The 17,305-nt window shown below is 38.6% G+C and overlaps 1 protein-coding gene across 3 annotated transcripts in view; it reads right to left on the minus strand.

Annotated features, from left to right (window-relative positions):
• Window positions 1-828: 828 nt before the first annotated feature.
• LOC126336570 (H/ACA ribonucleoprotein complex non-core subunit NAF1) overlaps window positions 829-17,305 on the minus strand; it is a 33,661-nt gene continuing 17,184 nt past the window's right edge. For all 3 annotated transcript variants that reach the window (XM_050000424.1, XM_050000425.1, XM_050000423.1), the window contains exons 5-6: window positions 10,000-10,120; window positions 829-2,778 (exon numbers count right to left, since the gene is read on the minus strand). In XM_050000424.1, the coding sequence (XP_049856381.1) occupies window positions 1,762-2,778; window positions 10,000-10,120 (1,138 nt within the window). In that variant the 3' untranslated portion in view covers window positions 829-1,761. The remainder of the gene's footprint in view (window positions 2,779-9,999; window positions 10,121-17,305) is intronic.

A 17,305-nucleotide genomic window follows, 5' to 3' on the forward strand; every position in this document is an offset into this window, starting at 1 on the left:
ACATCTTGAACCACTCCTTCAATATCCTTCTCTTGACTGGCTTCAAAAGAGGTTTTGGAAATGAAGGAAGCTTGTCAACTGTCTATACTGGGCTGAAAACAGATGGGCAGGACAATGAAACAAGGTTGTCAATTACTATCAGAGGAACAACACATTTTTTGAATGTGCTAGGTTGAGTTTCGCTGGCTTGTATCACATTTGAAATATACAACAGTATGAAATGAAGTCACAAACAACATAGGTAATCTGAAGTGGGTGACAATGAATCTTAAGACAAATTTATCTCTCCAAGCCGCGTGCAACTTGTTTCTGAACGGAGATAGTTTGTAAATGTCAAGCTATCAGTTCAATTTCTTCAAGCAGATAGATATCCACAATGCAGATATTGATGGATAGTACAGAAAATCGTTCACTTCAACACCAATTTTGCTTGCTGCCACAACAACCTGATACAATATACAAGCTTTACTCTACGAAATGCAGTCAGAACTGTCTTCCATTAATAAATGTAAAATCTATCAAGTAAGACACATTTTTATTACTGTAAATAATGGAAGCTGAAGACTGTGCTGCAGGAAAGACAGCCTCGACCGAGTAATTCCAGGGATCGACTTTACTTGGTAGAAGTGGCCTGGAAAGTTCCTAGAAAGGTTATTATGGGAAAGTAACTATTGTATAAATTTAAACTTCTTTGTAAATTTGTCCTTTTATTTCATGGCCTAACTTATATATTTAACTAGTGTGAGAATCAAACAATGGAAAATCCAGTGAGACAATGATACTCTAGTACTGGATAGAGGAAAGGACTTAGTTTTTAAACACTGTAAATTGAGTTGCAAGTAATCATTTTTAATAAAGCTTCTGCATATTACATACATATTTACAACCAAATATGTCCACAGTTACATATTTTTGATACAATCCATGAACCTTATAATGATAACATGAAATGTAACTGCATGGGTAAGACCAGTGCCTTTAACATTTACAAGAAATCAACATGATTAATTTTTCAGTCTTTCATCAGCAGCCAAGAAGATAAAAGCTCATTTTACTGACACACAATAGTTAGTTTGTACTATCTGTACAATTAAAGTACATTTGTTTTAAATAGAGCCTGAAAAATATATGACCGCAAAGTTACAATCTAAATTTTGATAATTTAATGTGATTTTTTAATTAGGAACAAATACATTTGGCTATCTTAACAGGTACTTAGAATTAACAGTGTACAATACATGAGAAAATAATGACTGTTTCAATCTCATGAAATGAATTCTGCTATTCATAATATTTCCCTTATTTTCTGTTACACAAAACAAAGACTGCAGAACCAGTTAGAATGCCACAGTATATTATGCATGAGAGACAGCAAACTGACTACCAAATTGCAGATGTGGTTCTTCATTAAACTACTTCTGGTTCGAACGAAACATGATACTTTAAACAGACAAATGACACTTCTGATATCTTGTATAAATTTATCTGTTAATATTAATGAACATGGTGCATAATATTTCATCAGATAAACAGTTAAATTGACATCTTCACAACAACAACAAAACATGCAAGACTAACAGATAAAAAAAGTCTGGAATAAAGACTCCAAATACTTCAGCTTACTGATAAGCTGAAAATGCACACAATTATGCAGATAACAGAGCACAACAAAAATCTTTACACAATATAAACTAAATTCAAAATAAAAATACCTTGTTACTTGGCACTTTTGTGTGGAAATAAACTGATAATAATAGGAAACTACATTCCATAACTGTAATTAGTTTGGTTTTGTTGTATCTGTTGAGGAGGGTACTGAGAAACAGCTTCTGCTGCTGCTGCTGCTGCTGCTGCTGGTGGTGGGGGTGGTGGTGGCAGCAGCCAAGGGGAAAGTACTGGAGGGGGTGTTTGGTACATAGGCCTTGTAGGGCAAGCTTGTGTATTTGAGAACGCAACTGGATTTCCGAATGTCGTGCTGCCAAACTGGTATGACAGAGGGCTGTTCACAGGGGGTGGTGGTTTTGTTGTGTCTGGTCTTACAAAAGCATTTGGTGGTTGCAATGTAGGGAAAACCGAGGGCATTGATTCACTTCTGTTCAGAGGTGGAGGTGTAGGAGGTGTGCGAGTGCTACCCTGATGGACACCACTTGCAGCTGTTAAGTGCAAACCTTGTGGAACAGATCCACAACGACCGAGATTAGACTGAGCCATATGACTGGGCTCAGGAAATAAACGAATACCAGTATCGACATTACAAGGGGACTGTGGAACTGGTGGTGGTGGCATGCTACTATCAAAAATGGGCTGTTGGTTCTGGGAATTCTGGATAAGCGTTGTTGGGAATGGAACGAAAGGTGGTGGAGGACTCTGCATGTACTTTGGCATGCTAAAGGTTGGTGGCCTAACAAAACTAGATGGATGTGGTTGGATATTTGGCGACTGCAGATGCAGGTGGATATTTGGAGACTGCATAGGAGCATGATGATGTGCATTGCCCCAGGTCTTGCACTGGGGCTTCACCTGACCAGGACCTGGCCCCCATGGCCTAAAGTTATTTTGAAATCCTGGACGAGTCCCATCCACTGATCCTTGGAATTTTCCAGGCCTCTGTATTTGATGATGGGCTGCTGAAGCTTGTGAAATGGAAGCTGTTGTAGGTTGTTGTGTCTTGAAGGGACGATTCCAATGCTTCTCAGACATCCTTAGATTACGAGCATTCATTCTTTGTTCATATGTTTGATGTTTCCTATTAAGTTTCTCATCTGGTTCACCTTTCTCCTGTATAAAAAATGTATTATTAACACAGTATAAGTGTACCTGTATTAAGCCTGTAACTGAGAACACCTGAATTAATATAATTTGGAAAACAGAAACATACAGGTTCTTCTGCCAATCAATATGCTTATTTACAGCCATTAAAGCACATGTAGGAAACTAATGCTCTTCATTAATAGCAGACCAACATTTTTTGTTGAACTAACACTAACAACACACACAGGAAATCACTGTATCCATGTATACAACTTTACTTTTTTACTTGTTACAAATATCAATTGTTTTCCTCTATAAGGGGACTTATGAAATAGTGATCTCCTTTCTGATTCTTAAATTATGAACTAAACATACAAACAAAATATGTGAACCAGGAGCTGCTTGCTGAATTATGATAATGTTAACCCTCAAAACCTTGGTTGAAAGAGAAGAGAGTCCAAGGTTTAGACTGGACTGTGACAATATGGGTGTGATTTGGTGAAGTCAAGAATATGAATGCAAAATAAATGTTATCATAAAAGACTGACGAGTAGCACAGTCCAAGGTTTATGTTTGCCCCATACTTAAAACACACTGTTATGAATAATTAAAACTATAAGGTAAAGTCAGACTTTAATACACGGTGCACTAATCTACAGTAAATATTTTGGTGCAAATTATCTATATAAAAAATAAATAAAAATCTATATAAAATGTGTGTATCAATTACATAATTTGCAGCATGGGGGATGTGTGATAGCTATTATATGTCGCTCACTAGCTTCCTTTACAGCCGTTTAGAAGACATCACATTAAACAGATTTAATTGCCAAACATCTCTCTAATTAGAAACCTCTGCTAACTTTCATTCACATACTCAAACTGATATCCCAACTCCGTTTTGTAGCCATCAGACCATTGCCATATCAACATATTTCTCCACTGCATTCTGTAGAAACTTAATACAAGTAGCTCAATGCTTCCCTATGCCTAACACTGCATTTCCTTGTAACACTTTCTTTTAAAATGTTCTTAGTCATCACATATAATTAATTCCAGGAACCACACAGATGAAAAAACACTTCTGCCAAAATAGTGGTTTCAAAAAATGTTTCAAAAATATAAAGAAAGTTATCAAACACTAGAATTTGCTTTAAAAATATCAAGGCAGGAATGAAAAAAGAAAGATGAACTACTGCAAGTAATGTACTTTGAAATATTAAAGATTATTGCTGGTTTCAATTTCCCTTTTCATAAACACATTAAGAAAAAAGGATTAAAAAACACCTTAATTCTGGCAAACAGTGATCTTCACACAATAACAGAAAAATAACTCAGTCCAAATACAACCATATCAAAACAGCCTCGGGAAGTCAACAATGGATTCAAGAATCTCTCTTACGTCATCTTATTTGCAATATTCAGACAAAGTACACATTAGGCATTCAGTTTACTTGCTGGCCATAAACCTATTCATTTATGCTGAGACTGATCTTCACATGCCCATACATGCTAAACCTCTAAATGAGCACTGGCATCCACACAGCTAACAATATGGGACCAAACTTCTGAGGCTATCAGTCCCTAAGCTTACACATTACTTAAGCTAACTTAAGTTAACTTACACTAAGGTCAACAAACACACGCAAAAACACACACACACACACGCGCAAAAACACACACACACACACACACACACACACACACACACACGCACGCAAAAAAACACACACACACACACACACACACACACACACACACACACACACACACAAACACACACACAAAAACACACACAAAAACACACACACACACAAAAACACACACACACACAAAAACACACACAAACAAACACACACACACACAAACAAACACACACACAAACAAACAAACACACACACAAACACACACACACAAACACACACACACACACAAACACACACACACACACACACACACACACACACACACACACACACACACACACACACACACGAGGGAGAATTCGAACCTCTGATGGGGGAAGCCGTGCGGACCGTGACAAGACACCTCATGCCGCTCGGCTACCCCGCACGGACAAGTTTCATTTGTTTGCATCATTATACCGCAGATCTTTAGTGCTTACACATACGGAAATTACTTTGTAAAAGCACTCAACATTTAAGTATCTAAAGCTACCTTAACCATCCATGTTTGACAAACACACACACCTTCCAGTCTGTATGGAAAGTCTAAGACAATGTTGTTTCCTTAACGAACAGAAAACATTTTTTCGTCTGATACTCCGTTAACATTAACAGTATCTATCAATCAATTCCTTACGGTTCATATTATATCCGATTATACTGCAGATTACACAGCTACATAAGAAATTACACCAACTACCATCTTCATTCTTGGAAACTAATGACAGTTTTCAGAAAGTGAGAACAAGAGGACTCCACCCTAACAACACTGTCATGAACTAACAGTGAGAGATCTCAGCAACTATTTCAGTATACTACACAGCCTCTTCAAATTAGTAAACACATTCATTCAAAGGTGACTGGTTTAGATCATTACACAATCATCTTCAGACCTATCCATTTTGATGGACAATAGTTGTGTATGGAGCAGGAACCTCAGAATGACAGGGTAGCAGTTGACTGCCATCATTCTGAGGTTCCTGCTACAAGCACAGTCATTGTCCATCAAAATGGCTAGGTCTGAAGATTATCATGTAATGAATGAAATTGGTCACTCTGAATAAGTGTGTTTGTGTTCTAGACTGCTGCTGTTACTTTTGAAGTTTATAATGGGATTGCTGACAACTCCAATAAAGTTTTCAAAAACACATTAAATTGGCCAAAATCTTAAGAGATTCACAGAAGTTTGTGTATGGGCACTGTCCTATTGTCTCTTAAGAAAAGCAACGTAATGGGCCACATGATTGCCCAGATTAATTCTGCACTGTTTGGTACACCCTAAACATAATAAATATAAAATAATGTTGGCCCGCAGCATTATTTCCAGAGTCAGTCTTGCATACTACAGCCCGATGTTATCTTTTAGTTTGTGTTCTCTTGGATGAAATATCACTATCCAATGACAATCACCAAGCCCAACATGGCAACTGCACTCTGTTCTATACAAAACTTTATAGCACCAATTATTTCAGAAGCATCTCGTTACAGCATTGGAAGAGCACTGTAAGGTGATGGTCCTTTTGTAGTCAGTGTGTCTGGCTGCTTTACGCATGGCCTGATTCCACTCCTGGTACTGTTTGGGATTTTTTTCCTTTCCTGGAACGAGGTGCAATGTGCCTCCTAGAGCCAGTGCTCTGGCATTGAACATCATAATAATTACAATCAGCAGCAGCAACCTCTACACTCTCCATTTTTGTTGCTTACTCCACTCACTGTCTCAATATCACCTTCATTTCAAGGTGGCGTTAACACCAGTAACTTTTTTGACCACAACTTTTCTTGAATCTTTAAGCCTTCTCCTAAAGATATATACTGAGCACTGAAAAATACGAACTTTTATATATACAAAGACAGTAACTTGTTCTCGAAAGAATAGTTACTGTTGATGACCGTGTAGCTTTTCCCTGGAATAAATGATGACTAACTGACAACCTCAGCTGCCGACAGGTGGTGGTGTTATACCTCGATATGGACAGCTGAAAATGTGCGCCCCGACCAGGACTCAAACCCGGGATCTCCTGCTTACATGGCAGACGTGTCTATCCATCTGAGCCACTGAGGACACACATGAATAGTGCGACTGCAGGGACTTATCCCTTGCACACTTCTCGTGAGACTCACATTCCCAACTGTCCACAATTCTACATATGTATTGTACCTTATAGACATTTGCTCACCCACTCATTACTCGCGCACAGTTTGGCGATTCCCGTAAGAGTTTGGGCAACCTGTGCGCATTCGCACAGACGAAGGTCAATGGCTGGATAGCCTTCAACTACATATACGAAGACAGTAACTTGTTCTCGAATGCCTACAGGTTGCCCAAACTCTTACGGGAATCGCCAAACCGTGTGCGAGTAATGAGTGGGTGAGCAAATGTATATAAGGTACAATACATATGTAGAATTGTGGACAGTTGGGAATGCGAGTCTCACGGGAAGCGTGCGAGGGGTTAAGTCTCTGCAGTCGCGCTATTCATCTGTGTCCTCGGTGGCTCAGATGGATAGAGCATCTGCCATGTAAGCAGGAGATCCTGGGTTTGAGTCCCGGTCGGGATACACATTTTCAGCTGTCCACATCGAGGTATAACAACACCTGTCGGCAGCTGAGGTTGTCAGTTAGTCATCGTTTATTCCACAAACTTTTATCACAATGTCTTTCACTGACTTGACCTAATCCACCATGTTGGTGCATAAATGTGTGAGGTAGCAGTGCAAAATTCAATGCAATTAAACAATTGTTGAAGAGTATATAACAGCACAAGAACTAGATGGAGAAAGACATCACACTTGTCCCTTTCAAGGTAATCATAGAAGCATTTGCCTTTAAATTGTTAGGGAAACCACAGAAAACAATGTGGATAGCCATTGTCTAAATCCAGGTTTGGTGTCTTACCACTATGAAAGCACATAAAAGGAAACTTAAAGGGCCAAACAGAGGCACTGTCCTGCAGAAAAAATATCTTTAACAGTAACTTCTAAATAATTTACTATATTAATGCAATTAAAAAGAACCAATTCTGATCCACAATAATATTCCTGCACTTCTAGGTAGTCTAAATATCACACAAAATCAATCAAAAAATGACTCCAGCTGATGGAACAGTACCCCCTTTCTCGGGTAGATGTTCACAATGAGAAATTGTCTGTTCTGATTGTTTCTTGCTCTCAGGTTGTAAGTAATACAACCAAATTTCGTTAAACACAGTTCATTGAAATTGCCTTCAATGTGTCTAAATGATACCTCAAATTTGATTGGTTGGTTGATTCAGGGAAGGGGTCCAAACAGCAAGGTCATCGGTCTCATTGGGTTAGGGAGGGACGGGGAAGGAAGTCTGCTGTGGCCTGGCAAAGGCACCATCCTGACATTTGCCTGATACGATTTAGGGAAATCACGGAAAACCTAAATCAAGATGGCCAGACACAGGTTCGTATTTTATCACATAAAAATAGTTTCCGCCAGTATTGTGCATTATGGCACCCCTTTAATCAACATGTCCTCATACTAAGAGGTCCTCTGTTTCTGAGATGAGAGAGAGAAAAATATATGCTGCACCCATGTCCCCCAACCAATGTGTTTTAGATATGATTGGACACTGACACCTGACTCCTACTGATCACTAGGTAACATTAACACCACCATTCTTCAATATCATTGGTTGGATGGCCATAGAGAACAAACTACAATCAGACACATTCCTGGGCAAAGCAAAATGTCAAATTCCATCTGACATACCAAATAGTTCCTTGGAACACATTATCTCGACACAGCAAGTCTTGAGATAATTCAAAAGTACAACTACCAAACATTCAAGTCAAATGTACAGTTCCACAGAAATTATAGTTTCAATAATAGCTAGCCCATCTTTTCTTCCGAATAATACATTCTGCAATTAGCTATTACATCAACAAGGTTGTTACCAAACGTGTCTGAACTATACTAAAACAAACTCTCCTTCAAAAACCAGACTAGGCAATAGCATTTACCAGCCATTAAAGGGAACCTTAGCATGATTTCCTTCAGTTGACCCTTAGGTATCACAACTTTCACCCAAAAAAATTATAACTGAAGAAATCTTCATTCAATATTCTACAGGTAACAAATCAGTCATACACATGCCACTTTTTTTTCATACACATCAAATATTGATAGCTGCAGCACTGCTTTGCATATCTTTGGCCATTGCCTAGGAACGAGACCACACTATCCCACGAGGTGGCAGGCTGGCAAATGGTCATGCTGTGATTTAAGGCTGTGCGCTCACTGGTTTGGGCAGGCAACTGAACTGTCTGACTAGAGGCATTTGGTACTGCTGCTGAGTCATGTTAGCCGCAGTGGTTTTTCCTTGGCTGTGCACAGCTGAGTGCGAAGGAAGTGATTGGCCTGCCTCGTGTTTATGCAGTCAGCACCTTACATTTTTGCAGCACTAACCACAGCATAGAATTATTTTCTCAAAGCAGTCCAAATGTTACCTAGGAGCATCGAGTTTGGCATTATCTGAAGATTTCTGCGAATTCCCCAAAGCTTCTTGCTTTCCAGCTTCTTTGTAATTTGTGCATTGTGCTATCAGGCCATATGTGGAGCTGCTTAAGCTGTTAAAATTTTTCCTGCTATACCTGATGGAACCACACACAGCGAGTCAGTGTGGCTGTGCAAGAAATTAAATGTCCGGTTAAGCACAAGTGATCAGCTATCATGATTTATGCGACATCTGATGCTTATGTGTGTGATGTGTCCATCTAGTAGCCACTTGCATTTAATTTTTATGTTTAAATCTTCTGTAAAGTGCACCACGCCTACAATCATTATATCTTACAGTAGGTTTGTAGCTTGATGTGTAGCATGTGTCCTTTTCTTAGTGTGTTGTTCTGTTATTTAATGTCTGTCAGCAGTAACCTAGTGGGCAGCTGCCAATTTGCACTTCAGGATCACTACCAAGCTGCATTCAACCTGATTCAAGAATTAATTTCGAACTGAGTCACGTATTACAACTCTCATTTTTAATTCCTTGAAACTTTCGTGTTTGTTCTTGGTTTCTCCCTTTCTTTTAAGGTTTCTTATTATATTATTTACATAATTCTATGTTCCTTGACTTGCTTTGACTCTCATTCTTTTCTGTAAATCCAGTCTTTTTTTCTTGTGCTTTTTTCCTGTAATAATTAACTACTAAATTCCTGAACAAGTATGACTCGTGCGTTACTATGTTTTACCTTACCTGGTAACTATTTTTACGAACTTTTCCTGTATCACTTCTTGAAATTTTTATCTTTTACCTCTTAACACATTTATTTTTCATATTACAATATACACTGTTCAACAAACTGGAAATTCAGCACTTAATTATGGATACTGCTAATGTAGCGAACACTCCTACATTTAGTGTGTGGAACTGCATGAAGCAAAATCATAATTTGTACCTCTGATGCTTATTATGACTATCGCTATTTCAATTTGCAATCTATTACCTTGTTATCCTAATATATAGAAAAAGTATTTTCCACATCAGAGCAAAGTTTACCACACAAATATTTCCAACTATGCAACAATCAACTTTTTTACATACCTGGTTCCTTTGCTCTTTTGCCATTCTTCTAGCCTTCCTTTCCTCTTCATCATCTGAATACTCCATAACATTTGGAGGTGGTTCATTGTTATGTTCCCATGAAGCGTCACAACCCTTTTGCCTGTAAATTTTATGTTCACTGTTACTTCACTACATGAACTATATAATTGGGACAATAGAAATTTGAATGCGTAAATAGTAACTGAAGGAAAGCAACCACTTACCTGTGTGCGCCACTCATCATTCACCTGCAGACAAGTGCTTGCCTGTCCTCAATTTTAACAAATTATACAACTTATGCATAAAAATGCAAAGCTTTCATGTTGTGTAACAAACACTAACAAAAAAAAAAAAAAAAACAAAATCCGAAGTTGTATAATTGATGGTGTCAATACAGAACTGCCTTGTAAATCTGTATGTCATTTTATTTCTTTTAATCTAATTACCACTTGAAGCAGTTGTAGATATGACAATGTACTTAGCAAAAACTACATACAAAAAACATCTGGAGTCTAAATTTGAGAAATGGTGTCACACTGTGCAACTTCAACCATGCTACCTCAACAGCCCGCATGGGAAACTACACCAAAACGGTAAGTTTTGGGCTACAAATCAGGTAGTAGGCCAGTGTTACTTGAACAGGTATGAAAGCGAAGTTCATAATTTGACAATTCTGATTACAGCACATGAAAAGTTAGGGAATATATTATTATGTGCATATTTCCTGAAATACTTGTTAATTCACTGATAACGAAATTTAAGAAGTCTTTCCATTCACTGTCTCAAGTAAAATAACTTCTCAGCCAAAATTAGTAAGAAAACTTAGTGTTTATGTCATTGCATTACATACCCACATTCTATGGTGTACCTTTTATTGCTGTGAAATATAATGAACTAACTATTTTGTAAGAGTTTAAGTTGTTATAACTATTAGCACTGTAATAATAAAAGCAGTAATTTTAAGATTTTCTGTGAAGATACTCTTCAACAGAATAGTAGTAGTTAAGCAAAAGGGAGTTCTTTCATTCTGGCAAACCATATTACCTACAGGAAACTTAGTAGTTTTAGCAGGGTACTGATATACAGGGTGTTCCTTTTATCTGATGGCCCCCTGGGGGGTATTGCAGGCCAGCCATGGAAGCCACACCTGCCGGTGGAATGAGTCCCATACTGTGCCCTTCTTTTTGTGGCTTTTAGCCTGAAGGCCATACAGGCATATGCGCCTTGTCGGCCAGTGTCATTCAACCGTTGAAACAGGCATCGCAAGTTTAACAGTGAAATTTGCGAACACAATAATGGCACAAGCAAATTATTCAACTCCACAACAAGTGCTCATTTATAATTCGTATGTGCATACTGAGTCCGCTCATACTGTCCGGAGATTGTTTGAAAGAAGTTTCCAGGTGTTGATTTACGAGTCATGAGGCAGTTCATAAACTAGTGAATAAATTCTGTGGAATGGAAAATGTTCAAGACAAGAAGCATAAATGATGACGTACAGTGCTCACAGAATCTCATCATGATGAAATTGCATACTGCCTGGAAAATTCCCTTATAAAGTCTCTTAGGCGTTTTTGGCAGCAAACAAATACTGTGCACCTCTGTACAAAGAGATTCTAAGCTGCTTGGGCTAAGGCCCTATGAAGTATCATTAATACAATAACTTTGACCTGGTGATCCTGCACACACAATTAAGTTTTGCAAATTGGTTTAAAGCAAGTACATGGTGAAATGGATCCTTATCTCATTCTGTTTTCAAACAAAGCTTAGTTTCATTTAAACAGGTATGTTAATTCCCAAAACTGTCAACATTGGAGCACAGATAGACCTGTTGTGTTTTGTGAAGAACCCCAAATAGGGATGTGGTGTGCAGTTAGTGGTGACAGAATAGGCCCATTTTATTTTTAATGACACAGTTACTAGTGAAAGATGCATGCCAAACACTTTGCGACCATTTTTAATGAACTGAGTGACAGAATGAAGCTTCACATTCTTTCAACGGCAAGGACTCACGTGGTCAATGTTCCTTCGCAGAGAATTCATGGTGTGTTTGATGAAAGAGTTGTAACAATATCTGGACCCTTGAGGTCCTAATTTAAGTCCAGGCAATTTTTATTTGTGGAAAGTACTGAAGGACAAAGTGTACACAACAAATCTTCACATGGTAAAAGAACTCAAGGACAATATCCACGAATCAATCCAATATCTCAGAGAGAATTACATCGTGTAACTGATAATTTCTTAAGAAGATATCAGCAATGTGTGAAAAATAGCGGGCAGTTCCAGCATCTCCTTGTGTGAGTACAAAATTTATTTGGTTATATTTTAAATGTAGTCATGTTGTACTGCATCAGCAGACGGGTGACACGGCATCTCATTGCTGGGCAAAGGAGAGCTCGCTGCTGGCAACTACTGCACTGCACAGTGGTTATCAGATAAGTGGAACACCCAGTACATTGCCTGACAAAAAAGTGAAGCACCCAGAAGACAGTCGGGTGACTACATAACTTCATATACACTGGTAGGCATGAACACGATTCGAGTTGCACTACTGTGTGACATAATGGTCACCAGATTGTATTATCGTTGTCTGTGTTTACTGTTACTAGACTTGGTATGGTATGTAAGATGCAGGAAAAGCATCAGATGCTGAGTGATCACTGAGATATATGAAGATGCTGCATGCTCTTGAAGGACAGGATTACTAGCACCTGGCAGTCTACGTTTGACGAGCTCATCGAATTGTCCAATATCCAGATTTGTGGGGCATTTGGACATGAGAGTGACAACTGCATGGGAAAATGTTAGAGCAAACGTACTAATTGTTGAGATTCCAGTTGAACATGTTTGCCCCCCCACAAGGGAGGATCATTGTATGGGGCATCAAGGATATCATAATTATTTCACACCTACTCCTGTTATCTGATAACAAATTATGGATCCATGCAACATTGTGTGTCTTCCTGCACCATTTTTTGGAGACTATCAGCAGCTGGACAAGGGAATTACCATCCCATGTGTAGGCTGCCTTTAACACAACAACACAAACAGTTCCATTTGGAGTGGGGCCATGAGCAGGAAGCTCAGACTGCTGATGAATGGCACCCCTGTGTTCAGTGTCTTAACTGCTGATTCTCAGAACCCCAGATTACCACTGTCATCGAGTAAAGCAGTGAACTGGGAGATGACCCATTCTTCCGATGTTTTAGAGAGGCACAGCAGTGTTACTCCTGGGCGTCATGGTACGGGGAGCCATTGGGTACAAGTTCAGGTCAGCTGTAATTGAGGAAAATAATGGCACAACTGTATACCACTAACATTCTGTGTCCTCATGTGTTACCTCTCATGTGGCAGTATTATAGTGCTGTTTTTCAACAGGACAATACTCATTCATACACAACACTTCTTTATGAAGTGCCAGAGAGATGGGTATTCCCATGGTCAGCAAGATCCCCAGATCCATCCCTAAAAGAACAAGTGTGGGACCAGCTCGGATGTCAACTCCGTGTCAGTGCCAGTACGCAGGATATCATGAACCAGTTACAAGAGTTGTGGGCCAGTTTCTAGCAGGAGAGGATACAATAACTACATGACATCCTTCCCAACCAGGCCAGTGCACGTGTACAGATCAGAGAGGGTGCAACATTATACTGACAAGTAGGACAGTACTGCCAAGTTAGTTTTAAATTTCGCTATTCTATAATCACTGAAATACCATCACCTACCCTTTTAACCAGTGAAGTTTAATTTAATTTCTTCTTCCCCTTCCGGGTTATTAACTTTTTTTGTATGGGTGATTTACTTTTTTGTCATACAGTGTGTATGTGGACTTGTGCATTAGGTTACGTTCTGTTTCACGTTAAACCCACAAAGTCTTGGCAAACGTTTTGGTCCTCATATATTCATGGTTTTCATTACTTTTTGAAGAAAAGGAAATACAGCTAATGACAAAGGACATTGAAGAATACAGCTATTATGCAACAGTTATCGAACTCTGAAATTTCTTGAAGTGCTTGTCCGAGAAGTAATGCCATGCGTAATTTTTGTAACATGTATTCTAAATATATTATCCCTGTAAGCCACATCTCTTCATATATGACTAACTCGTCAGGCACTGGATAAAGACAGAACATCTAATTTTATTTATTTTCATATCATCTATTAACCTTAAAAAAGCATACTGTTAATATAACTGAACAAAGGTTAGCTAAAGCTGAAACTCTGCACCAACCGGCCAAAGCATTGTCCTCTGCCTGGGATCATTTAGATGTGGTATGAACACATACTTCATTACTTCTGGGCTAAACGAATTAAGGGTTTTAGCTACCTATAATCCCAAAATCTAACCACTGCTACTAGTAGTTCACAGTACAAATAAACTGTTTGTACTGCATTTGGAATTTGTATGTGGTAAAGAATTGTATGTACTAATTCTTACAAAAATTTATTAATAATACATTAGTCTATAAATCATTTGTTTATGTTTTCTAATTTTTCAATAGCCATCTATTCAGTAAAAAAGACCAGTATTATTTTGCATCCATAGGTATTGTTTTGTATTCACATACTCTTTACTGCAAAAACAACAAAATTCACATCTTCTGACAACACATGCCCACAGCATGTCAGCCTGACAATTTTCATTATATAACTGTCCTGTTGCTGTAATTACTGCACTGTGCAAGTTGCCACTCTGTTAATGAACACACACACACACACACACACACACACACACACACACACACACACACACACACACACACACACCCCAATCCATCAATATTAATTCTTGACTATATTCTGAGTTCAAATATCATAAATTTCTTTGAGATTCAAAAGCTTCTGACCCCCAATCAGCACTGTTGTAGAAAGCACTGCTTGTGCAAAACTTTGCTCTTGTCCTTTTCTCATGTGATACTTTGCCAACTATGGATGGAGTTCAACAGGCAGATTATTTGTGCCTAGATTTTCAAAAACCATTTGATATGGAGCTCCACTGCAGACCATTAACATAGGTACAAGCATATGGAATATATTCCCAGGTATGCGAGTGGCTCGAGGACTTCTTAAGTAATACAACACAGCATGTTGTCCTCAATGACAAGTGCTCACCAGAGACAAGGGTATCATCAAGTGCGTCCCAAGGAAGTTTGATGGAACAATTATTGTTTCCTATACACACAGACGATCCGGTGGGAGGGGAGGGCAGCAATTTGCAGTTGTTTGCCAAGGATTCTGGGGCATCAGGGAGAGTGTTATCATCCAGTGACTGTGGGAGGAGACAAGATGACTTCCAAGTGAATGGTCAGACTTGCCACACTGAAATAAGTGTTGCTTTTCTTTAACCACTGAGTTATTGTTGGAAAGAATAAGTACACATTTTAGCTGCAGACATAACCTAAAAAATAAATAAATAAAAAACTTAATGCAGTAAGACATTTGTTGCACGTTTTCCATGCTTTTAACTGCCTACTGTACAGCCATGACGTCCCTTGCTTTGTTATGCCAATGACATCTAGGGTCAAGGTGGAGTTAGCTATGTGCTGCCCTTTTGCCACAGCAATGTGATAGATGATTCACCCGGTGACAGCACTTGTAAAATAATTAAACTTTCATTAACAAGTACAACTGATATGTTGTCTACAACAGTATTTCCAAATTACTATGGAGTAAAAAATACATGGTTCAGAAAATGTCAACATTAATTTCATTCCTTGTAACTACTGCAAAAATGTCAGATATTGATGCAATATTCCCAACATACATTTTTTTATGCACAAAGAACTACGAAGATGACATATAATAGCCCTGTGAGTCATAGACGTTATTAGATGTCATTGGACCAAACTGGGCCAATGTTAGAAATGAATCAAGCCTAATATCAGTATATTTTGAGAAGTGTCACACTTATTTAATCAAATTTTGAAACTGTGGTGGGAAAAACTGCTAATTTACAACTAATTGCAACTTGAGAATATCATCTCTGTGGTACATTGGAAACTGTAGTGATCTGGACACAATTTTCTCTTTTAGCTTCCTGTAAAATGCCTTCCACTGACAGAAATCCTCTCTCTAATGGTTGAATTACATTCATTGTCTAGGAATTTGAATTACCTCTACTTCTTTGTCAGGGTGAGAGCTCAAAAGACAGCTTTTAAAGACTCAGAAGTTGCATGACCTGATCACAAACCTAGAAGAGAGAGGTTCCCACAGAAAAGAAGAAAAGGATGATGCACGAAAACTGCAATATTTTGATTTCCCACTTTTCCCAACTTCAATGGGTCTAACACAAAATTGTTCGCATAGAAAATTGTTCTTTTGACATGCGGTCCAAAATGTCCAGTTGATTTTTGAAGACATACATATAATTTAAGCAGCAATGAACCATCCAGACTAATTATGGGCATTATAGTGTATGAATGTGTGAGTAGTTGTGAACTGTGCAGTTGCCTCTATGTTTTTTTTCTCCCTTTGAATGATAGTGCTCTTTTAGCATGTATTTCTTCTTGAAAATTGGACTTGTTTGCACTGCAAATGTAAGATTCACTAAAAGTAATTATGCTTTGTATTTGTAATGAAAGCTATCATTTCGGTTTGAATCATTTCATCCTCTGATCCGTTTCTTGTTACAAATTTTGTTATTTTGCTTGCCACAATTTTATGTGATCTTTGGAAGTGACTAATCCAACTATGAGAAGCTGTAAATTCTTTGGCCCGTATTGTGTTGGCCATCTCTAACACCCAATCATGTGAAGTTGTATGCATCCTACAGCACTTGAGGAATATGTACGAGGGTTCGAACTTAAATAGTGGCAACTATTTATACACAACAGATACAAAAGAGTTACATGTTTGCACCTGTTACTGTCCTTCAAAGTAGTCATCACCACTGTATAGAACCCATTGCCAGTGATGTGGAAGGCGTAGCATACCGTCAGCAGAGTGTTCTGTTGATGGTGCGGATGGAGTGGTCTACTGCCTGTCGTATCTCTGGAACAATTCTGAAGCAAATGCCACAAAGTGGTGCCTTCATCTTCAGAATCAAACCGAAGTCACAAGGGCTTAAGTCCGGGTAGTATGGTGGAGGTTCCATTCCCATCGACCGAAGAGAGCAGCCACAGCTTGCGCTGTATGCAGCCGCTCACTGCCGTGCAAAATGATGGGTGGGTTGCACAGAAAGTGTCACGGCTTCTTTCGCAAAACTGGTCACAGGTGATGCTCCAAAAATGAACAGTAATACTGTGCATTGACCGTCTGCTGTGGAGGAACATAACGCATTAGGATAACACCATCACAGTCGTACAAG

Source organism: Schistocerca gregaria, chromosome 2, assembly GCF_023897955.1.
Source record: "Schistocerca gregaria isolate iqSchGreg1 chromosome 2, iqSchGreg1.2, whole genome shotgun sequence".
Lineage (NCBI taxonomy): Eukaryota > Metazoa > Arthropoda > Insecta > Orthoptera > Acrididae > Schistocerca > Schistocerca gregaria.